At 44.2% G+C, this 27,095-nt stretch overlaps 1 protein-coding gene across 1 annotated transcript in view; it reads left to right on the top strand.

Annotated features, from left to right (window-relative positions):
- TSPAN7 (tetraspanin 7) overlaps positions 1–27,095 on the top strand; it is a 140,868-nt gene that overhangs the window by 93,848 nt on the left and 19,925 nt on the right. Inside the window, exons 2-3 of the mRNA XM_068533819.1 lie at positions 20,934–21,122; positions 24,999–25,073. Coding sequence (XP_068389920.1) covers positions 20,934–21,122; positions 24,999–25,073 — 264 coding nt within the window. The remainder of the gene's footprint in view (positions 1–20,933; positions 21,123–24,998; positions 25,074–27,095) is intronic.

Genomic DNA, 27,095 nt, shown 5'->3' on the forward strand with positions numbered 1-27,095 from the left:
CTCGCAGCCCCTCCCCTTCAGCGGGAGGGGGTCCCCGGGGATGCAGTAAGGCGTTAACAAGGCTTAGGGCGCGAGGCAAAATGCCATTCATAGGACATAGGTGGCAAATCCTAAGCACGTTAAGGAAATGATTACTGTCTTGGAGCGTCAGGGAAGGCCTCTTGGTGGAAAGGGCAATTTAGTTGTGTTTGAAGGGCACATCGGACCTGGCTGGACAGCAATGGGGCAGGAGGGCCGAGCAGATAGAAGCAGCGTGCGCCATGCAGGGGCGAGCTCAGCTGTGACAGCTGTGTCACCCCGGGGGTAAAAAGTGGAGCTGTATTTGTCCCCACAGCCAAGTCCTAATCGCACAGCTCTTCTGAGGAGCTATGTACTTGTTTCAGAACAGATTTCCGGCGCAATATACCGTTACTAATAGCGCCTTATTAGACACTTTCTTTTTTTAGTTTCAGTGTATGTCAGGTTTTCGAAAGAATCTTTGTCTCTATGTGAAGAATATGAAGGTTGCCTCTGTAGCTTTTGTACATTTATCTTTTTTAGAGTTTTTTTCTTAAGATTCATTTTTTTAAAGCATTTTTTAAAATTTTTATTTATTTATTTATTTTGGCTGCATTGGGTCTTTGTTGTTGCACGCGGGCTTTCTCTAGTTGCGGCGAGCGGGGGCTACTCTTTGTTGCGGTGCGTGGGCTTCTCATTGCAGTGGCTTCTCTTATTGCAGAGCATCGGCTCTAGGCGCGTGGGCTTCAGTAGTTGTGGCATGCGGGCTCAGTAGTTGTGGCTCGCGGGCTCTAGAGCGCAGGCTCAGTAGTTGTGGTGCACGGGCTTAGTTGCTCCACAGCATGTGGGATCTTCCCGGACCAGGGCTCCAACCCATGTCTCCTGCATTGGCAGGCAGTTTCTTAACCACTGTGCCACCAGGGAAGCCCTGTACATTTATCTTTAACCAGGTTCACTGATGCTGAAAGCCAGCCAGCCTTTCTGAGTCTAGCTGAGAAATGGTGGAGAGTGTACGCATTTGCCTGGGGAAAATGGAGGGATTAGAATAACAGAGCAAACATTCCTTCAAGTGCCATTTCCTCCTTTTAAAGAACACAGCTCATTTTAGTTGTGACGTCATTTCACTGAGCAAGTATTTCTCTTGCTCTTCGTGTGACAAAATTATGTGACCTAGCATTTCCTTTTGGAGATCAAAGGAAATGTTGCTTGGAGTCTGGGAAAATGGTTGCCCTGGTTCCTGCATTGCTGAAGGTCCCATTCATTCATGTATGAAAATCCAGGGAGATAACTGGCCAGGAAAAGCACGAGGCTTCCAGGGTATTAGTCAGGCTCAGAATGACTTTTCAGGCAATTCTGCCTTTCCTGCTGGCTTCCCATCCGTAGGACTTCTGTCTCATGCTTGCCTCTAGAGACCCTGTGGGAATGCCCAGAAAGCTGTTTACCTTCTGTTGTCACACGTTCATTTTGGGCAATGCCTACTATTAGAAAGTTCTTCCTTGTATTGAGACAACAATCTGTTTCCCTATAACTTTCCCCATCACTGGCTTAAATATAGACCTTTGAGGACTGGCCTAGAAACACAGGCACCATGCCTAACACTGTTTCCAAAAGAAAATGCATTCTGAGTTCCACACCAGTGGTGTATCAGTAATCTTCTGGAGTGCAACCCCATTCATCCACTGGAGCGTGCCCAGTAGGGGACACGGGGGATGGGGGGAGGGCCAGGGACTGGGTAGTATTGGGCAAAGAGGACCCCAGCTCCGAGAGCTGCCCCACTTTGCTCACACTGCCACAGGAAGCAGAGATCATGATGGTGGGGAAACGGCCTTGGGGTAGGACAGAGATGAATTTATCTCTGGGCTGTACCATTTATTAGCTTTGTGGCTTTGAGCACGTTGCTGAACCTTTCAAAGCCTCAGTTTTCAAAGCCTGTTTTTCATCTGCAAAACAGATGAAGAATAAATGTGACAAAGCATATAGAGAGCCCAGTACTGCTCAGCAAATGCCGTTTATCACAGGCCCGTACACACACAGTTAACTGTGTTTCCGGACTGTGCCATTAGTTTGCGAAAGTCTGATTACATCCCCCTTCTGGGCTGTGGGGCAGGCAGATACGATGCCACTGCCTCAGCTGGTGACTCAGCCCATTGCTTTGGGTCAGACCTACTTTGAAAGTCAGGTGACTCCACAGCTTCAGAGTGGGTTCTCCTCATGTATATCAGCCATGGCCTCTCATTCCTCTTCTCAGGGCCAAACCCAGAGTTCCTTAGCTGCCTAAACTTTCCCCAGAACATGCTACAGTTTTCTGTTTGCTTGTCAGGCTTTACTGATTCTTCAGATTGGTCCTCTTGTAGACTTGTGTCGGACGTTTGTGATAGTTAACACTTCTGGCCCATCCCAATATATACATCAGAATATTTATTCTCATTCCTGGTTCTTAAAGTATCAAGCTGTTGCTTAGAGCAGAACATGTGTCCATTTCTATAGATTTTCATGCTGGAAACGGGAGAAATAGTGGATAGCATTTTTAGATAAATAAATTAGAGACCATGCCTGCAGATTTTAGTTTTTAATTGTGGCAGCCAGCTTCTCAGGGTTGAGAATCCAGCTGGCATCCATGCCAGAAACCAAGGCGGTGGTTGAGGGCTAGGGCTTTGAGTACCTATTCTGCCGCTTAGTGGTGATGACCTCAGGCAAGTTTCATAGGCTGATTAGGAGGATTGAGCTAGACAAAACATTAAAGCACTTAGCATCGTGCCTAGCACATAGTAAGCGCCCCCTGCCCCCGCCCCCTGCCCCGCCCCCTGCCGTAGTACATTTTTTAAAAGAGAGAAAAATCTTGCTGGTATAAGCACTGCTCATTCTCTCAACTCCTAACCATCAATTATAGACCTCATGGAGTTACAGGATGTTAGAGCTTCGAATTACGTTTCCATTAGCGGTGATGGATTAGATGGAACTATTCCATCCTTTCGCATTTAGTCCCCCTTGTGGTCAAAAGCAGACACTTTATGAAGCAATGTGCTGGATAAGAAGCGAATTGGCCAAAGACTAGGTTTTTATCTCAGTGCAACTGCCTGGGCCTTGTAAGAGTCAAGTCCACCATTTGGCTTCCTTAATGCAGCGCTGGTGCTGATGGATCTCATGGCCTCTGAAGCTCACCCTTGCTCACCTGCCTGTCATCTGGTACTCAATCACTTAACAACTATTTACTGAGCACCTACTATGTGTGGGCATTTGTCTTGGCTCTGGGACTACATCAGTAAAACAGGCCAAATTCTCCACCTCACAGAGCTTACATTCATTTTTGGGAGACAGACTAAGAGAGTAAATTAAGGGACTTCCCTGGAGGTCCAACAGTTAAGACTCCGTGCTTCCACTGCAGGGGGACATGGGTTTGATCCCTGGCCAGGGAACTAAGATCCCGCATGCCACGTGTTGCAGCCAAAAAAAAGGAAAGTAAATTAAATAGTGTTCGAAGGTGATAAGTGCAGTGGAGAAAAATAAAGCAGGGAAGGGAGGGAGTAAGGAATGCTGGAGGGGCAGGGCTCAAGTTTTAAAGAGGGTCGTCAGGGAAGGGCCCATGGAGGAGCAGAGACTTGAAGAAATGAGAGATCTTTGAAGTCCGGGCAGAGGGAAGAGCAAGTGCAAAGTCCCTGAGGCAGAAACCAGGCCAAGAGTGGTTGGGGGGGCTGCAAAGAGGCCTGTGAAGCTGGAGCCTGGTAAGCACGAGGGGAGCCAGTGGAGGGCCCATCGGAAGAACTAGCAAGGGATGCAGGTCAAGTAGGGCCTTGCAGGCCAGCGCAAGAACATTGGCTTTGGTCTGAAAGAGGGAATGTGTGGAAGAGTTTTGAGCAAAGGAGTACTATTATTGGACATATGTTTGACCAGATCGCCCTGACTGCTGGGTTGAGAAGAGAGCGTGGGGTCAAAGGTGGAGGCAGAGAGAGATGACAGAGATGGCGGCTTAGCCTGAGTAATAGTGGTAGACATGGCAAAGTGTCTTCTTTGTGCTTTTCTGAAATGACTATTTTGTTTTTGTTTATTTGGCCAAGAACATGTGTTACCTAAAGTTAATTTTTTTCCCCCACAATACCCTGCCAATGTTAGACTTCTGAAGTTTCACTGTGTGTCTTATTTGGTGGCACTATCACATATGTGTGCAGTGTAGATATTTGAATGTTGAAAGTTAATTAAATCACTAATAGAAGTGGGGTTTTTCCCTCCATGAATCATCTCAGGAGAAAGTTAGGACCACTGAAAGGACAACACCATCTCACTGTTCATGTAAGAATCTTGTTATTGAATACCACATGCACGTTTCTTCCACAGATTATTTTTTTACTCATTTAATAATAGGTCCTCTGGCATGATGTCTTATCAGCTCCAATTTCACCTGCAAAGAGGCATGAGTTCCTCCAAACACCCCACCCCCTCACCCCCCATCAACACGTAGCCAGACAGAGCACCGGCTTTCAGGGATTTCTTCACCATCTGAGTTCCAGCTTCTGTTTCCTTTACACATGTATGTATAAGGTATATGTATATATGTAGGTGTTTTGAAGATGATGATCTCATATAGAAATTATGCAAAGAACATTTTCCCTTTTGAAAATAATGGAACTCCCAGAAAGCTAAATCTGTTCAACAACATAATCCTGAGAGAGACATGTGCTGCTCTGTCAGATCGGCATTCCAGGTCATGTTTATGGAGTCATTGTTAGGACTAGTTTATCCAGGTTCATTCCCATCCAGTAACTCCCAAGGCCATGGCCACTGTAAGGGAGCTGACTTTAAAGAAGCGATCACCACTCAGGTCCACTGTGCGTCTACTGAGCTCCCACTGTGCGCTCACCCTAGGCACAATGACTGGCTTTCACATTAAAAATTGGGGCTCATAGTCAGACAAGCGCTGATTCTACTTAAACGGGTGTCAGGACAGAATGTCTGAATGACATGTTGCCTGGGAAAATCAGGCACAGGATGTGGGTGAGGCTTTGGTGGAGACAAAGGAAGTAAAGGACCTTATTTCCTCCCACAAGACCCTTCAAATCTTGATGGACACACAATTAACAACACAGGGCAAGATTAACGCGTGGTCAGCACAAACTGTCTGTCAACATGCATCAGTAATAGAGTTGTAGCTCTTGTTTATAAGCTTACCCTGACTTGAACTTCTCTTAAAATATCTTTTCTTATTAGCGTGGAATTTGATCCGTCTTTTCAGAGCGCTGATCCAGTCTTAGGTCATCTGAGGAATGGAAGTAAGGGAAGTGGTTTCTGCCCACAGCTCTTCCTTCAGTTGGTCGGCCCCTGTTAAGGAGGCTAAGGCTTGGGGCTTCTGCCACTCATCTGCCTTTGTGTGTATGAACTGGTCCAGTGGATTTTAAATATGAGTGAGATCAACTTGGGGGTTCCACGGAGGAGGTGTGCCATAGAGGGAATCCCCCAAACATTGAGCTTCTCTCACTTTAGCCACTACAGCCGATCCTGATTTCTAAGTACATAAATCTCCTTGTAAGTGGCTTTGCTGGCCCCAGTTCCTAATAGGCGTTCACCTTTATGCCGTCTATTTAAATATCTGGGTCATCAGTGAAACCAGAGGTGTGAACTACATCCAGACAGTCTTAACCTCTGGTTTGCTCACTTCTTCCTTTTACACGCTCCTGGAGACCAGAAGTCAGAGTAAGACGCTTTCTACCAGTGTAAGTCAAAACCTAAGTCCTGTTTCAGACATTTTCAAGGAGAACTCAACAATACTTACAAATGAAAAGCAATGCCAAGAGGCTCAGGAAAAGCTGCCCTTAAAATTTCTCCCTGTTATAATAGAATGTTTCTCAATGTGCTAATAAACATGGAGGGATTTTATTTTTTTTTAATTTTGGGGCCTTTCTTTAGGGATTTGTTTAAGAGGGAGGAGACCTAAAGTCCAGAATCTTTTAGAATAGTATCCAGGAAATGTGAAACTCATTCAGGGCTGCCCATTCTTTCTCATTTCCTAGTGGGATAGTCAGAGGCCCTAATAACATGTTTGGAAATTTCCTGTGACCCTTTGTTGAATAATGGAATTAAGTATAAGGTGGAACTGCTTAGGCTGCATTTGAAGGGGTTGAGTTTTTCAAGTAGTAAAAGGCTATATTTTGATAAAGTGGTCTTTATTATGATTTTAGTAGCTGCACAGCCCTGATTTTCTGTGATAGGCCTATTTCAGATGTCTCTACCGTGTTCAGACCCAGTTTTTAATTCAGAAAGTACTGTCACCATATTGATCCATTTCCATCACTTCCTGGGCCTCTAGGACATTAGAGATGATTTGGTCTCCAGCCAGCCACCTGCACGAGCCACTCCCCAGTTCGACTCCCCCAGGCTGAGCACAAAGCCCAGCCAGCACTGGCCCCTGGTAAAAGCTATTGACCAGTGTGGTCTGCACCCTAGCTAACAGTTGGGCTTGATCTTGGCCCCTCTGAGGACCTCTGGGCAACTCAAAGAAACATGTAAAACTTTAGCTGGGAAGGACTCCTGTAGACATCACTGGGGTCAGTCCAGTCATTTCACAGATGAAGAACTAAGGCAACATGAATGGTTCAAGATGGTGGAGGCATATTTAAGACATCTGGGAGAAGGAAGCATTGTTTGCTGGACTGACAACATTCCTGCAGCCATTTCCTGTGAAATGATCAGCTGCTTCACTACACAAGTGAAGAAGAACCTTTGATGAGCCCACAGCCAGAGCTGGAATTCCTGACTTTTCATGTTGCTGTTCAAATCCCTTTTCATATTTCACAAGCATCTCTGATCTGTAAGACAATCCGCACTTCAGACCCTGGCCATATGGTCACTGATAAAATCCAAATAGAACCTAGCATTTGTGACACATCACTCCAGGCTCATCACCTAGCTCCTGGAACTTGAATTCTGTGAATTGGCTATAGGATGAAATGATATTTAAACACAAAATCTCAGCAGGCTTTACTGGGTACATAAATAAAGAGTGCCATGTCTGCTCATGGGCGCACCTGGGGTCAGGGAACTGTGCTGGTGTTTTGTTTCCCTTTGTTTTCTCTTTAGAGGAGAAAAAAGTATCTTTCTTCCATGTCTTCTACTTCTTCTATTGGCTGCTACCTTCACAGATGTGTCCACTCTGTTCTGTGTCTCCTCACTGTTCCCGTTTTCCAGCATCGTCCTCCCGCGTTGTAGTGACCACCTGCCTCAAGCTCTAGCCCTCATCCTTCCCACTGTTCTCTGCTTCCGCTTCCTGAGACATGGTCCACCCTTGCTGTCACTTCTGGCCTCAGCCCTCGCCTGCAGCTCAGACTTGCTCCCGAACTCCAGTCCCACATCCACAACTGCCTTCTGAACCTGTTACCTCTGTGGCTTTTTCTCGCCTCAAACACAACAGAAAACAGAACCTGGACCAGATGGTCTTTGGGTTTCCTGTTGGTTCTCAAACTCAGTTTTAAGAAGTCAGCATTTAAGAGCATCTCAATACTCTCTCTTCCTCTTCTCAACTTCCCTAAATCTTTTTAATGATACCACTAACCTCCCCGCCATGGAATGTGTGTCCTCTTCTGCACATATACACATGCACCCACGCACATATAGACATAAAAATGACAGAGCAAAAGGGTTGAATTGGCTAACATACTTGCCTAGAAAGAAACAGCGCAAAGCATATGTCTTACTGCTCTTAAGATGACAGTGTCATCTTCATATAAAAAGTAAAGCTTGTTGATATGCCAGTGAGCTTATGTATTTTTAGATGTCTGGGTACAAGTACAATGCATGACCCCCTTTCTCTTTCCCGGCAACCACTTGTCACCTTGGAAAGCTGGCAGAACAGTGGTCTCGAGTCCAGAAATGAGCTGACTTTCCTATTCCCACTGCTGACAGTTTGTCAGTCACAGGGAGGACCTAATAAACTTCCTGGTGCTTATTTGCCCAATGGCACATCTATAAATATATTTCAGAGGGAATAAGCATGTCAAGTTTGAAATTCAGATTTGTTCTATCAGAATGTCGTTGCTGGAGGAAGCACTGGAAATCAGGTTTTTCCACCTCCTGATCTTACTGAAGGGGGAACTGAAGCCCAGAAAGGTTAGGTGATCTGCCCAAAGTCACACAGCTTATTAATGACAAAACTACAACTGAAACGCTGGTATTCTAGCCCCCAGCCCAGCGCTCTTCCATTCACCTGCCTTTTAAATATGCTGAATCCCTTTCTGCTACTCATCTGGAGTGAGTTCTCAAGCCCACTGAAAAACCCCAATAAATCCTGGTTCTTAGTCTATTTTAAAACATTAAGCATTTACACAAACAATTCATAATAAAATCTTAAGTTGTAAATATGACAGATTCACACTGTTACTTCTTCAAGTTTAAAGAGAAGACCATGAGATTATGGAAGCTGCTGATTTCTCTGCCTTCTGGTTGCTTTATCCATCTCTCTAAAATCAGGTCAGAACACTGCAAAGACTGGCTCTCCCCTGCCGTCACCTCAGCACAGACACTCATGTAAGAATGAGCTGAAAGCATAGTCTGTCGGCTGCTTTTCCTCTTAAAATCTAACTTCCAAGGGCCTGGATTTTAATTATTGATGATGTGTATAGAGTTTCTGTGTCGGGCATTTTTTCCTGAGTTATAGGATCATCTGGAATGGGGGAAGAACATTTCTCAATATCTCAGTATAGTTGCTGAGAGTGAATTAACCTGTAAACCTCTAGGATAATTGAATTGTAGCTTTCACCTAAAATGGCTGTCTAGCTGAGATTTCTGCCTACAGTTTTTTCTGCATGTTCCTTTCAGCTGGTTTTAGATCCTGTGTTTTCTATCCCATATAGCTTCTTAGGGAAGAGTGCATCTTCTAGATAGCTTGTGCTTCTATAATTCAATTTTCTGTTATCTTTTTTTCCCTTAGTTTCATAATACATGGCTCATGAGCCCCACTTTCTACATGAACGTCTGCACATTATCCTAATGATGCCACAGATTTCTATTTAGTATATTATGTAGTTAAAGAAAAAAAATACATGTGGGCTTTACTCTGTCAGACCCAAACCTGGCACAGCCTTTCATGGGCACAAGAGGAGCGGCTACAGTTTAATCAGAAGGTCTGTGGTCTGAGTGCAGAAAGGGGAGTGGGCTCAAGAAAATGCCTCTGGGGAATGGATAAAGAAGATGTGGTACATATATACAATGGAATATTACTGAGCTATAAAAAGGAATGAAATAATGCCACTTGCAGCAACATGGATGGACCTAGAGATTGTCATACTGAGTGAAGTCAGAGAGAGAAAGACAAATATCATATGATATCACTTATGTGTGGAATCTTAAAAAAGGCTACAGAGTCAGTGGTTTATCCTACAATCAGATAAGCTGCTGTTTATTAACAAATTTTCAAGTCTTTAGACTAAGAGATTGGTTCAAGATGGAGTAGAAGGACGTGGTCTCACTCCCTCTTGCGAGAGCACCGGAATCACAACTAACTGCTGAACAGTCATTGAAAGGAAGACACTGGAACTCACCAAAAAAGATACCCCATATCCAAAGACAAAGGAGAAGCCACAATGAGATGGTAGGAGGGGCGCAATCACAATAAAATCAAATCCCATAACCGCTGGGTGGGTGACTCACAAACTGGAGAACAGTAATACCACAGAAGTCCACCCACTGGAGTGAAGGTTCTGAGCCCCCCATCAGGCTTCCCAATCTGGGGGTCTGGCAATGGGAGGAGGAATTCCCAGAGAATCAGACTTTGAAGGCTAGCGGGATTTGATGCAGGACTTCAACAGGACTGGGGGAAACAGAGACTCCACTCTTGGAGGGCACACACAAATTAGTGTGCACATCAGGACCCAGGGGGAGGGAGCAGTGACCCCATAGGAGACTGAACCAGACCTACCTGCTAGTGGTGGAGGGTCTCCTGCAGGGGGGGGGGGTGGATGTGGCTCACTGTGGGGACAAGGACACTGGCAGCAGAAGTTCTGGGAAGTACTCCTTGGTGTGAGCCCTCCCAGAGTCTGCCATTAGCCCCACCAAAGGGCGTGTAGGCTCCAGTGCTGGGTCTCCTCAGGCCAAACAACCAACAGGGAGGGAACTCAGTGCCACCCATCAGCAGACAAGCAGATTAAAGTTTTACTGAGCTCTTCCCACCAGAGCAAAAGTCAGCTCTACCCACCACCAGTCCCTTCCATCAGGGAGCTTGCACAAGCCTCTTAGATAGCCTCATCTACCAGAGGGCAGACAGCAGAAGCAAGAAGAACTACAATCCTGCAGCCTGTGGAATGAAAACCACATTCACAGAAAGACAGACAAAATGAAAAGGCAGAGGACTATGTACCAGATGAAGGAACAAGATAAAACCCCAGAAAAACAACTAAATGAAGTGGAGATAGGCAACCTTCCAGAAAAAGAATTCAGAATAATGATAGTGAAGATGATCCAGGACCTTGGAAAAAGAATGGAGACAAAGATCGAGAAGATGCAAGAAATGTTTAACAAAGACCTAGAAGAATTAAAGAACAAACAAACAGAGATGAACAATACAATAACTGAAATGAAAAATACACTAGAAGGAATCAATAGCAGAATAAATGAGGCAGAAGAACGGGTAAGTGACCTGGAAGACAGAATGGTGGAATTCACTGCCATGGAACAGAATAAAGAAAAAAGAATGAAAACAAATGAAGACAGCCTAAGGGACCTCTGGGACAACATTAAACACACCAGCATTCACATTATAGGGGTCCCAGAAGGAGAAGAGAGAGAGAAAGGACCCGAGAAAATATTTGAAGAGATTATAGTCAAAAACTTCCCTAACATGGGAAAGGAAATAGCCACCCAAGTCCAGGAAGTGTAGACAGTCCCATACAGGATAAACCCAAGGAGAATCATGCCGAGACACATAGTAATCAAATTGACAAAAACTAAAGACAAATTATTAAAAGCAACAAGGGAAAAATGACAAATAACATTCAAGGGAACTCCCATAAGGTTAACAGCTGATCTTTCAGCAGAAACTCTACAAGCCAGAAGAGAGTAGCACGATATATTTAAAGTGATGAAAGGGAAGAACCTACAACCAAGATTACTCTACCCGGCAAAGATCTCATTTAGATTCAACAGAGAAATCAAGCAAGCAAAACAGGCAAGCAAAAGCTAAGAGAACTCAGCACCACCAAACCAGCTCTACAACAAATGCTAAAGGAACTTCTCTAAGTGGGAAACACAAGAGAAGAAAAGGACCTACAAAAACAAACCCAAAACAATTAAGAAAATGGTAATAGGAACATACATATCAATAATTACCTTAAAGGTGAATGGATTAAATGCTCCAACCAAAACACAGGCTCTCTGAATGGATACAAAAGCAAGACCCATATATATGCTGTCTACAAGAGACCCACTTCAGACCTAGGGACACATACAGACTGAAAGTGAGGGGATGGAAAAAGATATTCCATGCAAATGGAAAGCAAAAGAAAGCTGGAGGAGCAATACTCATATCAGATAAAATAGACTTTGAAATAAAGAAAGTTACAAGAGACAAGGAAGGATACTACATAATGATCAAGGGATCAATGCAAGAAGAAGATATAACAACTGTAAATATTTATGCACCCAACATAGGAGCACCTCAGTACATAAGGCAGATGCTAACAGCTATAAAAGAGGAAATCAACAGTAACACAATAATAGTGGGGGACTTTAACACCTCACTTACACCAATGGACAGATCATCCAGACAGAAAATTAATAAGGAAACATAAGCTTTAAATGACACAATAGACCAGATAGATTTAATTGATATTTATAGGACATTGCATCCGAAAACAGCAGATTACACTTCCGTCTCAAGTGCACACAGAACATTGTCCAGGATAGATCACATTTTGGGTCACAAATCAAGCCTCAGTAAATTTAAGAAAATTGAAATCATATCAAGCATCTTTTCTGACCACCACGCTATGAGATTAGAAGTAAATTACAGGGAAAAAAAACCCGTAAAAAGCACAAACACATGGAGGCCAAACAATACGTTACTAAATAACCAAGAGATCATTGAAGAAATCAAAGAGGAAATCAAAAAATACCTAGAGACAAGTGACAATGAAAACATGACGATCCAAAACCTATGGGATGCAGCAAAAGCAGTTTTAAGAGGGAAGTTTATAGCAATAAAATCCTACCACAAGAAATAAGAAAAATCTCAAATAAACAATCTAACCTTACACCTAAAGAAACTAGAGAAAGAAGAACAAACAAAACCCAAAGTTAGTAGAAGGAAAGAAATAGTAAAGATCAGAGCAGAAATAAATGAAATAGAAACAAAGAAAACAGTAGCAAAGATCGATAAAACTAAAAGCTGGTTCTTTGAGTAGATAAACAAAATGGATAAACCTTTATCTAGACTTATCAAGAAAAAGAAGAAGAGGACTCAAATCAAAAAATTAGAAATGAAAAAGGAGAAGTTACAATGGACACCGCAGAAATACAAAGCATCATAAGAGACTACTACAAGCAACTCTATGCCAATAAAGTGGACAACCTGGAAGAAATGGACAAATTCTTAGAAAGGTATAACCTTCCAAGACTGACCCAGGAAGAAGTAGAAAATATGAACAGACCAATCACAAGTAATGAAATTGAAACTGTGATTAAAAATCTTCCAACAAAAGTCCAGGACCAGAGGGCTTCACAGGTGAATTCTATCAAGCATTTAGAGAAGAGCTAACACCCATCCTTCTCAAACTCTTCCAAAAAATTGCAGAGGAAGGAACACTCCCAAACTCATTCTATGAGGCCACCATCACCCTGGTACCAAAACCAGACAAAGATACTACAAAAAAAGAAAATTACAGACCAGTATCACTGATGAATATAGATACAAAAATCCTCAACAAAATACTAGCAAGCGGAATCCAACAACTCATTAAAAGGTCATACACCATGATCAAGTGGGATTTATCCCAGGGATGCAAGGATTCTTCAATATACGCAAATCAATCAATGTGATACACCATATTAACAAATTGAAGAATAAAAACCATATGATCATCTCCGTAGATGCAGAAAAAGCTTTTGACAAAATTCAACACCTATGTATGATAAAAACTCTCCAGAAAGTGAGCATAGAGGGAACCTACCTCAACATAATAAAGGCCATATATGACAAACCCACAGCAAACATCATTCTCAATGGTGCAAAACTGAAAGCATTTCCTCTAAGATCAGGCACAAGACAAGGATGTCCACTCTCACCACTATTATTCAACATAGTTTTGAAAGTCCTAGCCATGGCAATCAGAGAAGAAAAAGAAATAAATGGAATACAAATTGGAACAGAAGAAGTGAAACTATCACTGCTTGCAGATGACATACTATATATAGATAATCCTAAAGATGCCACCAGAAAACTACTAGAGCTAATCAATGAATTTGGTAAAGTTGCAGGATACAAAATTAATACACAGAAATCTCTTGTATTCTTATACACTAACAACGAAAGATCAGAAAGAGAAATTAAGGAAACCATCCCATTCACCACTGCAACAAAAAGAATAAAATACCTAGTAATAAACCTACCTAAGGAGGTAAAAACCTGTACTCAGAAAACTATAAGACACTGATGAAAGAAATCAAAGATGACACAAACAGATGGAGAGATATACCATGTTCTTGGATTGGAAGAATCAATACTATGAAAATGACTATACTCCCCAAAGCAATCTACAGATTCAATGCAATCCCTATCAAATTACCAATGGCATTGTTTACAGAACTAGAGCAAAAAATCTTAAAATTTGTATGGAGACACAAAAGACCCCGAATAGACAAAGCCATCTTGAGGGAGAAAAACGGAGCTGGAGGAATCAGGCTCCCTGACTTCAAACTATATTACAAAGCTACAGTAATCACAAAAACAGAAATATAGATCAATGGACCAGGACAGAAAGCCCAGAAATAAACCCACGCACCTATGGTCAACTAATCTATGACAAAGGAGGCAAGGATACACAATGGAGAAAAGACAGTCTCTTCAATAAGTGGTGCTGGGAAAACTGGACAGCTACATGTAAAAGAATGAAATTAGAACACTCCCTAACAGCATACACAAAAATAAACTCAAAATGGATTAAAGACCTAAATGTAACACTGGACACTATAAAACTCTTAGAGGAAAACATAGGCAGAACACTCTATGACATAAATCACAGCAAGATCCTTTTTGACCCAGCTCCTAGAGAAATGGATATAAAAACAAAAATAAACAAATGGGACCTAATGAAACTTAAAAACTTTTGCACAGCAAAGGAAACCATAAACAAGATGAAAAGACAACCCTCAGAATGGGAGAAAATATTTGCAAATGAAGCAACTGACAAAGGATTAATCTCCAAAGTTTACAAGCAGCTCATGCAGCTCAATATCAAAAAATCAAACAACCCAATCCAAAAATGGGCAGGAGACCTAAATAGACATTTCTCCAAAGAAGATATACAGATTGCCAACAAACACATGAAAGGATGCTCAACATCACTAATCATTAGAGAAATGCAAATCAAAACTACAATGAGGTATCACCTCACACTGGTCAGAATGGTCATCATCAAAAAATCTACAAACAGTAAATGCTGGAGAGGGTGTGGAGAAAAGGGAACCCTCTTGCACTGTTGGTGGGAATTTAAAGTGATACAGCCACTATGGAGAACAGTATGGAGGTTCCTTAAAAAACTAAAAATAGAATGACCATATGACCCAGCAATCCCACTACTGGGCATATACCCTGAGAAAACCATAATTCAAAAAGAGTCATGGACCACAATGTTCATTGCAGCACTATTTACAATAGCCAGGACGTGGGAGCAACCTACCTGTCCATCGACAGACGAATGGATAAAGGAGATATGGCACATATATACAATGGAATATTACTCAGCCATTAAAAAGGAACAAAATTGGGTCATTTGTTGAGTCTGTCATACAGAGTGAAGTAAGTCAGAATGAGAAAAACAAATATCGTATATTAACGCATATATGTGGAATCTAGAAAAATGGTACAGATGAACCGGTTTGCAGGGCAGAAATAGAGACACAGGTGTAGAGAACAAATGTATGGACACCAAGGGGGGAAAGCGGTGGGGGGGGGGGGTGGTGGTGGTGGGATGAATTGGGTGATTGGGATTGACATGTATACACTGATGTGTATAAAACTGATGACTAATAAGAACCTGCTGTATAAAAAATAATAAAATTAGATTTTAGGAAAAGGCTACAAATGAACTTATCTATAAAAGAAATAGAGTTACAGGTGTAGCAAACAAACTTATGGTTATGGGGGCAGGGTAAGGGGTAGGGGAGTTATATAAATTGGGAGATGGGGATTGACACATACACACTAGTATATAGAAAATAGATATCTAATAAGGTCCTACTGTATGGCACAGGGAACTCTACTCATACTCTGTAATGGCCTATATGGGAAAAGAATCTTAAAAAAGAGTGGCTATATGTATATGTATAAGTGATTCACTTTGCTGTACACCTGAAACTAACACAACATTGTAAATCAACTATACCTCAATAAAAATTTTATAAATAAATAAACAAACAAAGGAACAAGAAAACGCCTCTGGGCGTGTGAGAAGGACGAAAGTGTTATATCCCTCGCTCCTCTCCGAGGATCAGGAAGCTGTAAGGACAGGAGGGAGACTTCCCAGCATTTGTGGTGCTGACCTGGCAGGGGCAAGGGGACTTATTTCTCTTTGCTACCTGCTCCTCCTGTATCTACTTCAGGATGAACGTCAACCTCAGTAAGTCTCTTCCAGAGCGTTTCAGACACATCTTGGTACAGTGGCAACCCCACCTGTAGTTTTCTTTCAGTGTAATTTTCAAATAATGTGAACAATCACACCAAACCTTTTCTAGCTCTGATTCTAGTTTTTTCAGCCTCCTCACCAAGCCTAAATTAGTAGTAGCCAGAGGTACTCTGCTTTCCATATATTTCGAGCTGTGTTGCAAGAAAATGTCAAGCCACCATGAGATGCTGGGAGTTAAAAGAGACCAAGAGACTTAGCCTGGCTGCTGCTGGTGGGCACCAGGCCTGCCCTCCTGGCTTGTGGTTGAGGCGGGATCCTGTAAGGTGGCAGGGCCTTCACCAGGCCACTTGCGTGGTTTATCTACGGGCTCTGATCTGTCCCCTCCTTGGCCACACTGTTGGCTACTTGCTAATTGGTTCTTCTGAGAAGGAAGCATAACTTCCATGAGAAAGCCAAAATCGGTGACACACTGCTTGATTTCGGAATTTGAGGTCTCTGAAGATCTGAGACGCAAAATTGCTTTGGCGAGCTCTGAACCCACTCATTCATCGCACCCCAGAGCAGGAGAGGTCAAGAGAATCTGTCCTTTACTTTGCACTCCGTGGGTGCTCATCAAGGCACATGTAGGGGTGAGTGTTGCTGTGTGTGTTAACAGGAACCAAGAAAAAAAAATCCTGCAGACCACAATGACTTTTGTCTTTGGCTTGTCTTTGTATGTTTCTTATCCTTGGTAAGAAGCATTATTATAGTAGGAAAAATGTGAATAAGTACTTGTTTATTGTGTTTTGTGGCTCTTTAGCCCTTTGCTTGTAGTTTTTTTCCTCCAACTGCCTGGCAATTTCTTCCAAGACTCACCCCAAGTCCACCACCAGTACCACCACGAAATATGGCTTTCCTCACTTCAGGGTGCACTGTGGCCCAACCTTTTCCTCCCTTGTCTGTTTATTTTCTTCTTCTTTCTCCTTAGCACTGTTATTTTCCCCAGATTGTGATGCCTGCTCAGATGGGCATTCTACCATTTCCTCAGAGATGTCCAGAGGGTATAGCAGGTGGATGGCTAACATGAAACTTCTCCCCCTTTAACTCTACAATCAGGTGCTGGTTCATTCATGCAGCAGACATGTACTGGGCATTGACTGTACACAAAGCCCAGAGCTCCTGCTTTTGAGGGGCTCGCGGTCCTGGACGTGCATGGGAGGGGGATGGGGTGCAGCATGATGATGGCATATTTCCAAGTAAGTTCTGTTTAAGGAGGCTGGGAGGAGGGCGTCCAGGGTACCCTAAGAGTTTAGGATGTAGACAGGTAGTGATAGGAAGGGTAAGGGTTCTAGGTCAGAGGATCATCACGAGCAAAGGTTGAGAAGCAGTAAAGTACAGGAAGCACACAGAGGACGACTCCGTTTTCCTGGAAGTACATAGAGTTGACAAAGACTAGTGAGGAAGATGAGGCTAAGGAGTTGGGTCTGGGCTGTGCAGAAGGACTTGCCTCTGTGGAGTTCAGGCTTCCAAACACAGAGCTGGCCCATCGGGAATGTTTGAGTAGAAGAAGAGCAACATTGGAGAAGGACTTTCCTCTCTGGCTGGTTTTTAGATTCCTGGCACACAGGTGCTGGAAGGGGCTGGTCTATCCCAGTCTCTACCTCATTCAGAGGAGGAGTTCCTTAGAGGATGTCTGAGTTGGTCAAGGTCAAAACATTGGGTGGCTTTTTTCCCAAGCAATATGGTGCCCACAGTGTTGTGTTTGTTTGCACCCACTGGCAATCTTTAAGAGGCACCCTTGGAGGTCTGCAAAAATAGTCTTTTTGCAAAAAAAAAAAAAAAAAAAAAAAGAATATTTGTGTAATTTACATTATATGAACATTCTAACAAGTTGACATCATAGGCTTTGTACTTTCCATGAGGAGAGGTTTTATACACAAAGCGATGACTGCATTTGCAGAAATTATTTTTTGAAAGAAAAGGAATAAAAATGTTGTTTGCCTTAAAAGCAGGATTTGTGTTAACTTTGACATACTGCATATAATCTTTGTTAGTGTAGTAAGTGAACTTCATGAAATTACTGGTGACAGAAATATAATATCGGACTCTTATACTTGGTGAGTAATAGACACTTTCATTAAAGCCATTGTGTTCCAATAATGACTGACAATAGTAGAGTATAGAATGCAGCTACTCAGTGTATGTCTGAAAGGTTACTGAATCTTTGGGGGCAATCATATGAAATTGCAGGTGTCTGGATGAGACATATTCAGCCTAAACAATGAGTAGTTTAACTAAATTTTTTGGTTTTGTTCAGTACACTTACATTGTAATATTTACAGCTTTAGGCAGTTAATGCCAGAGAGGGAAGTAGGGGAGAAAGATTCTCTTTGGTTTCATGTTAAGTTACCTCTCAGTATTTACCTGATGGAGAAGTTTTGTAAGTATTTGGCATGTGAAAGACCCTGTTTTATAAAATAGAGGTCTAAGACCCAGAGGAATGAAATGTATTTGTCAATGAATATTAAGCATTTACTCTGTGCCTGGCACTGTGCTAAGCGTTGAGTAATAAAAGATAGCTCAAGCGCTGTCCTTTCTACCTAATGTTCACTGCATTCTTACCCCTAATGAGTAGAGAGTTGACTCTTAAATTTTGATTTTAGTGGAGGAAAAGCATTTTGTTTCCATTTGGAGGAGTATGGCAGAGGTGTTCAAGGAAGGTACTTTCTTTAGCAACCACCAGGTGTCAGTACAGGACTTGGAGCTCTTGGCAACAAATGCATTCTTGGTTTTCCTAACTCACTAAGGCCATGCCCATTTTGACTTTTCAAAGGCGGTAGACCTCCACTGGGCCACTTTCTCCCAAATATTAGTGTCAAACACTTTCTCCTCAAGACTGCATCACATTCCTTCACCTTTGCCTTGTAAAAGTAGCACAAGTTCCTCGACCTTTTTCTACTTTAAAGCTTTTAATTCTGTCTTTCACGGTGATGGTTCTACAAAGTAGGGAGGCTATCGGGATGGGGGTAGGGGAGTTTCACGAAGCTCTTGTTGCTTCCACTGATCCCATCCCCCAAACCGGTGGAGCCCACTCTCGGCTGATATGGGGAAAGGTGGAGGGTCTGTTCTTTTTCCTGCACAGAGAAACAATCTGATGGTGGAGCTTGATGGCTCCAAACTGCAGAAGGAAGTGTACAGAGAGACGCTCCTAGGCATCTCCATTGGCCCAGCCATTTGCTTCCTCGTGTAGTGGTATGTGTTCACGTATGGACATTAAGGAAGTGTGTTTGTTGACTGACAGGGGAAACCTTGGAGAGGCGGGTATTGATTTGTGTCATACAGGTTTTCACCAGTTTCTCATCTTGCCTCCTCACTTTTTTTTTTACATATATATAAATAAATCAATCATTTTCTTACATTCTCTTCCATTTTTGGTTATTACAAGATAATTGAATATAGTTCCCTGTGTTATACAGTAGGTCCTTGTTGTTTATTTTATATATAGTGGTATGTATCTGTTAATCCCAAACTCCTAATTTATCCCCCATTTTCCCCTTTGGTATCATAAGTTTGCTTTCTATATCTGTCAATCTGTTTCTGTTTTGTAAATAAGTTCATTTGTATCATCTTTAGATTCCACATATAAGTGATATCATATGATATTTGTCTTTCTCTGTCTGACGTACTTCACTCAGTATGATCATCTCTAGGTCCATCCATGTTGCTGCAAATGGCATTATTTCGTTCTTTTTTATTTGCCTCCTCACTCTAATGGGCAGGCTGCACAGGGAACTGAGGCATTTGGTGTGGGGTATCAGGGGATAGGGTGGGAGAAACTGGGGAAGGGCTTCCTTGGACATCCAAGCCTTTTTCGAGCCTCATAAGATGTCAGAAGTGGTGGCAGCTGGAGGGATGTCAATTCGAATGAGCTGCTCAGCTGTTGGTAAACTGAAGGAGAGACGGGCTGGGGAGCTAGAAACACAAAGTCAGCCACTGGCTTCAGCAGCTAAGGCTCCTGGGGTGTGTGGCCTGCAGGGGATGGAGAGTCAGTCATGGCGCGCAGCTCCAAGTCTGTGCCCTGAAGTAAGGGCCCAAGTGATGCAAGGCTCTGTGGTTCAGACACACTGTGGGGATTTCCTTCGGGCCGATCAGTGCGACTTGACAAATCGTAGTACAGCTAATCCCAGGCACTATTCAGATTCTTCTGTTGTTTTATAGTGAATAAAATATTGTAAATAAGGCAGCACATCAATAGGGATTCAAAAACAGTTTCAATATTTTGCTTTTGTAGAGATTTTCATCATGATAGTCAAAGAAGATCACCTTGTTCTTGAAAACATCACGTAGGATATCCTTAAAATATTCCATATACACACGTCATTGAAGAGGGCGGCTGACGTTCTTACTGGAGTCATGCCCAGCTCTGCGTTGAGCAGCAGCTCCCAGACCAAATCCGGGAAGGCTCTCAGACCTGTATTAGGATGTACTTACTTACTTATTTATTTATGGCTGCGTTGGGTCTTCGTTGCTGTGCGCGGGCTTTCTCTAGTTGCCACGAGCGGGGGCTACTCTTCGTTGCGGTGCGCGGGCTTTGCACTGCGGTGGCTTCTCTTGTTGTGGAGCACGGGCTCTAGGCGTGCGGGCTTCAGTAGTTGTGGCACACGGGCTCAGTAGTTATGGCTCGCGGGCTCTAGAGCGCAGGCTCAGTAGTTGTGGCGCACGGGCTTAGTTGCTCCGCGGCATGTGGGATCTTCCCGGACCAGGGATCAAACCCGTGTCCCCTGCATTGGCAGGTGGATTCTTAACCACTGTGCCACCAGGCAAGTCCCTAGGATGTACTTTTTAAGCAGCGTTTTTTTTTTTTAAGTTATTTAGTGTTGGCTTGACTTACAGTTGATATGGTACCTGCATATGGGATTGTGTAAGGGACAGATCTAGTTGTCCAAAATCAAAGTGTCTTTACTGTGTGGTGGCTTTAGTTCATGGGCTCTGGCCTCTCCCACTGCTTCAGGGAATCCTACAGCAAGTGCCTGCTTGCTCCCGGAAACTAGAGTCTTCAGATTCCGGCCACATTGCTCTGTGTTGATTCTCGCCTCTCTCAGCAGCAGTCTCACACTTCTCACTCCTGCTTCTTTTCAGATCACTGGCGTGATCCTGCTGGCCGTTGGAGTCTGGGGCAAGCTCACTCTGGGCACCTATATTTCCCTTATTGCCGAGAACTCCACAAATGCTCCCTATGTGCTCATCGGAACTGGCACCACTATTGTCGTGTTTGGCCTGTTTGGATGCTTTGCCACATGCCGTGGTAGCCCATGGATGCTGAAACTGGTGAGTAGGTCACAATATAATACTGCTTTCTGATTCTGTTTTGTAAAAATAGAAATCACGTGAAAGCAAAGTGGCCCTTCTTGAAGCCACAGACGAGTCCTTAATAGTCATTGACTCTAATTTTAGTCCAGGCTTTTACCTAACCCACCCTTTAATCCCCTAGAGGGAGAAACAACCCCAGATACAGCCTGACACAAAAAAAGTCCCGTCCTGGTCCCTCAAGGTAGATGATGACAAAGCAGTGGCCAGCGGTTCTAATAAGGCATTTATAGCCTCGTGGCAAGATGCCCTGTTCCAGTTTTGAATTCTATCTTAGAAATCTTTTCAAGCATGTGATGTGCAGCCTTGGTGGGTGAGGCAGCACCCCGAACATAAGCAGCCTTTCACGTCCAAGTTCCCAGTGGAGAAATACTTTTCTGCGTCCTTGAGCTGGGCTCTGCTGGGATGCGTGGGCACGCTCTCCTCTACACCTGCACAGCCTGGCTCCGTGCAGTGGGAGTTGAGCTAAGCCAGAGCTTCCCCACTCAACAGAGGGTTGCTGTGGGGCCAAGGACCAGTGCTGGGTACCTTTACTCTAATAGGACAGACACAGCAGTGATGTTTCCCAAAGGGTAAGGATAGGCTGTTGAGAGGCTGCTGCTGCCAAGTCTTAACTTTCTGGTAGACCAGTTGCCTAATTTTCTAGTCTCTTGCCCATGCTTTTCATTAATAAGAGTTTATGTGGAAGCCTTTCACAGATAAAAGGCAGCAAGAGCCTCTCCTCAAAAGAAAATTTTGTTTAAAAGGATTTCTTTCAGACGTCTTGTTCTCTGAAAGGGGAGAGTAGAGATTCCCTCGGTGCTGGGTGGCCCGTCCTTTCTTGTTTAGCCCTAGATTGCAGTAACCCATAATACCATCTAGTGACAGATACGGGTGTGAGGGTGATTCACTCCAAAGGAAGCACCTTCCAAATGGGCACTGGTCAGTCTCTTTGTTGGCAACCTGATGGAGGTCATCGTGCTTGATTTGGCCATTTTCTGTCCTGAAGACCATACGGGAAGCTGATACCCTGGCCACAGCTAATCCTTCCAGGTTGGTGGAAAAGCTGTAGTGAGACCGTATGGAGGCACTTCTGCTGCTGTCACCTCCACTAGCACTGTGAGTCTACCTTCTAGTACTTCTTATAGGCACTAGTGTTTCCTTTGGTCTAGTGTTGTAGTTTTCAACTTTGATCTGTGCCTGAGTCGCCTGGGCAGCTTTTTAAAAACACCTCTGCCAGAGGCCAACCCCCAGCCAATGGAACCAGAAGCTATGGCGGTCAGGATCTGGCTTCACATTTTCTGAAAGCTCTCCAGGGGTGCTATTGCACAGCTAGTGCTGAGACCCTCTTCTTCAGTACAGTGAGTAGCAAGGGAAGAATTAACTCCAGAGGCATGGAAAACAAAGACTGCTAAAAATCCATCTGTCCAAACAAGAAGGGAGGAGACCTGGAGACCTGACTGACCCTGATGCTCACTGGCTTGAGGGGCAAGGATGTAACCTCTTTGGGCCTTTGTCCCCATTTATGAAAGAACAGTATTGGACTAACCCACCAAGGTTTCTTCCAGCCCAAAGACTATGACTGAAGCAGGCAGAAGTGGGCATGCAACAATGGAACAATCATCTCTGGCTTCTTCTGAAGGTTTCATACCATGCTGCCATTTTCTCCTGACACTTGTGAGCTTACTAGCAAGTGACCCTTTTGGCGAGTAGAGAAGTTTGGGGGGCTTGGTGTTGGTTTTGGTCTTCTAAAAGCTATCATTTAGTTCCTTTTACCCGCTCGATGTTGTCCTGTGTGCATACTCCATTTTATTTATTCCTCACCACCGCCATAAAATTCAGGTTGTGTTTTCATGTTATGTGATAAAGACTTGGAGGTGAAATACCTTGTCCAAGTTCACACAACTAATGTGCAGAGAGCTGGGACGGGAAACCAGATAGGTTTCTTTCCAAAGCCAGGACTATTTCTACTACAGTATTTTCATTTGGAGAAAACTCGAACCCTGCCACCTGGATTTAATACAGGCTCTCCCCAGCAGGCCTTCTGAAGGAGCAGCAGCTCTCCTCTGGAAGCTTCCAGAAGCAGAGAGCCTCCCAGGGACGTGAAACTGCTGATCTAGCTGAACAGAGCAGAAGTCACTTGATTAGCTGTCCATCTAAAATCTTACAGTCCTCATTTAACCTCATTAATTGCAAAACAATTGAAAATAACTCTTTTCACTTTATGGAGGCCCAGAACCGTGGCCTCTTTCCTAAGAGCTACACCACAGAAGCAAAAGTTCTTTCTCCCACCTGCCTGCTGATGGTTACTTTCTCACAGGACTTTCTGGTGGAGTCTAGGCCTGGGGTGAGAGTCTCCCTAGAGTAAATTGTGCTTCTAATTGCATTTTGTACCAAGTTGAGAGAGAGAAGTCGTGTACTTGGAGCCTTCTATTCATAACTGTGTGTTTGATACTTCAGTGTCTGTGCTTTCAGTGTGCGGAGAGACTTTTATTAATATTTTGAACGAAACCAGCATTTTAAGGCAGTATTTCCTCCTTTGAATGTATGTGCCCCTGGCTGAGAAAAATAATTTATGATCCCATGCACACATATATACCTTACAGGACATATGTACACTTTACAAGTAAGCAGTATGGCCGCGTGCAGTGTACTCAAATTCCAGGGCATCACCAAGGGCCATTCCCGACATTCGGGAGCGTTGTATTTCATTTTGAGATGAGAAGAAGCAGATTCTAAGACATATGCCTCGTAGGAGAGGAATCAATTCTCTTTCCTTTTATCTGCTTTTCAGTCACAAAAATGGAAACGCTTAATGTCTCAGAAGTACCATATAATATCCCTGAACTTAGGCACTTGCACGCACGTGCACACACACACACACACACACAATCGACTTGGAAAGTACAGGAAGCATGAAATGTGTAAGAAGCACTGGGGGTTTTAGATGCTTGCGAACATTGTTCGTCAGCAGCGGAGCTGATTTGCTTTTCAAAAGGCTATCAACTCCGCAGAACAAGAGAGGTAAGCGACCCACTGCTGCGGGTGCCGCATTCAGGCCCTAGCGAGGAAGGGTGTCACGTAGGCCTGTGCACATCTGGGCCGCTCTGTCAGAATGCGAGGGATACAACTCCAAAGGAAGGGGGTTTGAAGCCACTTCATAGGAGATGTGCTTAAGGAAACAGGAGGGGTTGCCCAAACTGAGAGAAGCAGCTGGGTCCCTCCATGGCTGTATTCACACAGACGAAGGGTCGTGGCGTGGAAGAGAGGTCAGTCTGGTTCTGGCGTCTCCTGAAAGCAGATCCAACACCAGTAAGTGGAATTTACAAGTAGGCAGACTGTGGCCAAGCGGAAGAAGCCTTTCTAGCAATCGGAACAGTTTAAAACCCGAATGAGCTGCAAGGGATGGGCGGCTGGAGGGAGTGGTCTCAGCTTGCAGACGCCAGGTGACCCTGGTGAGGAAAGTGGTCTAAAGGACTCACAGACAGGTTGGAACTGTGTCCTGTGCCCTCCAGAGTACTTTCTACCTCGAGGAGCCTAACATTAAGAATAGTGGATACTTAGCTGTAAAAAGCCCTTCCAGATTTCTCCTGGTTGAGCTGAGCTGACAGGCATGATGCTGGTCCCTGGATGCGCTGTCCTCAGCCCGTGTGCCCCCAAATGCTTACGCATGTTAAACAGACACATGCTTCTATGGAGGCTCGTATGGGAACATCTGGAGAAGAGGATTTTTCCACTTTTCCTTCTAGGGAATATGACGACTTGTCTAATTCCCCTGACAAGAAGGGACCTAGCCCAAAGAAGCACTCTTCTTCCCCCCGCCATATCTGACTGTGCCCTTGTCCACTTGCTTTGCAGTATGCCATGTTTCTGTCTCTGGTGTTCCTGGCTGAACTCGTGGCTGGCATTTCCGGGTTTGTGTTTCGTCACGAGGTGAGTATACACCAAGCGGAGAACTCAGTTCAAGGGTCTTTGGGAGGAGGATTTTTTTTTTTTAAACATCTTTATTGGAGTATACGTCTTGGAATGTGTAATGGATGCAGAGAAGCTAGCTGGCATCTCCAGTGGTATTTGCTAGTTTCCAAATGCCATGGACTATGAGCTGAAATGCCCAGAAAATTCTACAGGCGGGAATTTCGCCAAACCTGAAACCTTAGCTGTTGACCCTCACTCTATTTCTTTATATAGCTGTCGCATGAAAGGATTCTCCGCCTTGTTGGGTTTTTTTAAAATTAATTAATTTATTTTTGGCTGCGTTGGGTCTTCGTTGCTGCGCACGGGCTTTCTCTAGTTGCGGCGAGCGGGGGCTACTCTTCGTTGCGGTGTGCGGGCTTCTCATTGCGGTGGCTTCTCTTGTTGCGGAGCATGGGCTCTAGGCGCACGGGCTTCAGTAGTTGTGGCACGTGGGCTCAGTAGTTGTGGTTCACGGGCTCTAGAGCGCAGGCTCAGTAGTTGCGGCTCATGGGCTTAGTGGCTTCACGGCACGTGGGATCTTCCCGGACCAGGGATTGAACCCGTGTCCCCTGCATTGGCAGGCGGATTCTTAACCACTGTGCCACCAGGGAAGTCCTTCCTCCTTGTTTTAAAAAAGTGACCTTCCATATAGATTAAATACTTTAAAAGTAGCCACTTCAGCAAGGCACAAGTGTATATCCGTATATCAAGATTTCTCAGAGGCCAGAGGCAAGCCAAACAAGTCGTTGGCCAAAGGCAAAGTGCTACATTTCCCCTAAGCAGCCTGTGCTCTCCTGTCTCCTCCCCAGAGCCCCTGCGGGGCACCCCCTGCCGCCCGGGGGTAAAATCCACACCCCAGTGGTGAGGAGCCCTGTGGCTTCGCTTGGTGGTGTGGGAAAAGGAGAGAAGACAGTCATGATCAAAAACCCCTACAAAGCTGCGCTTTGTTTTCTATTTACGTGTAAAATTTGAGATTTCTACAGCTGGGGAAAATTATTTTGAATCCGGTTTTGCGATCAAAACTGCTAGTTTCAAGGACACTCCCACCTGTCCTTTGTCACATGTGGCCATCCTTCCATGTCCTGTCACTGAGGCTGCTCTATTTGGACAATGTATAGATGCTAATGCAGGGACAAGCTGCTCTCATGCTGTCTGTAGCTGCCGTGGTATCACTTTTCAGATGTGTATACTGATGATAGGTCAGAAAGTGTATACGCTACAGTACAGTTCTGGTTCTAACTCCCCACTCCCCAAATTCATTATTGTTCCCTGTAAATAACAGTAAAGATAGAAGCAGCTACACATGTGTTAGAATGGAAAGAAATAGCAAGATGGAGGTGGGAAAGTCAGTGAGGTCGAGTGTGATAACTGTGGCTCTTGAAGTCTGGCATCACCTGTTTCCAGGCCCTGCCTTTGTGCTTGGCCAAGTCAAGTTCCCAGTGAGCCTGCCTTAGGCGCTTTCTGCCCCCTCTTCCCCTTTACCAGATGTGGCCTCTCAGATGCCAAGACGGACTTCTAGAACCATTTCATGTGGGCACTGCATCCAGAGTTAGATCCCCCATTCTTATTCTCAGCTGAGGTGAAACCTGATGAAGTCATGGCCTAGAGGTGCCCCCGATGCATGTGTGAACCCCAGGCCCAGCCTGGCTCGCTCCAACCTGAGCCCTTGCCTACTTCCTTCCCATGTGCTGCTGGGACCGGGCTCCACGTAGGGGTTTTCTCTTCATGGTTCCTGATACCTAGGACCTGAACATCCTCACCTGCCTAACCTCTTTTCACTGAAAAACCACTTAGGGAAGTGGTGGCTGGGGGTTGCAGTGCCACTCTTCGGCCACCAGTAGCGGTCTTGAGTTTGGCTAAAGAGTCAAACACACATGATGAGAATAGGTCACAACCTAGCAGCATTGACTGAGAAGGATACAGTAAAGGAAACGTAGCTTGCAGGCAGGGCAGCTGTGGGCTTGTTTCTTCAGTGGGAGTCCTCAAAGTGGTCCAGGCTCT

This window comes from Eschrichtius robustus, chromosome X (assembly GCF_028021215.1).
Source record: "Eschrichtius robustus isolate mEscRob2 chromosome X, mEscRob2.pri, whole genome shotgun sequence".
Classification (NCBI taxonomy): domain Eukaryota; kingdom Metazoa; phylum Chordata; class Mammalia; order Artiodactyla; family Eschrichtiidae; genus Eschrichtius; species Eschrichtius robustus.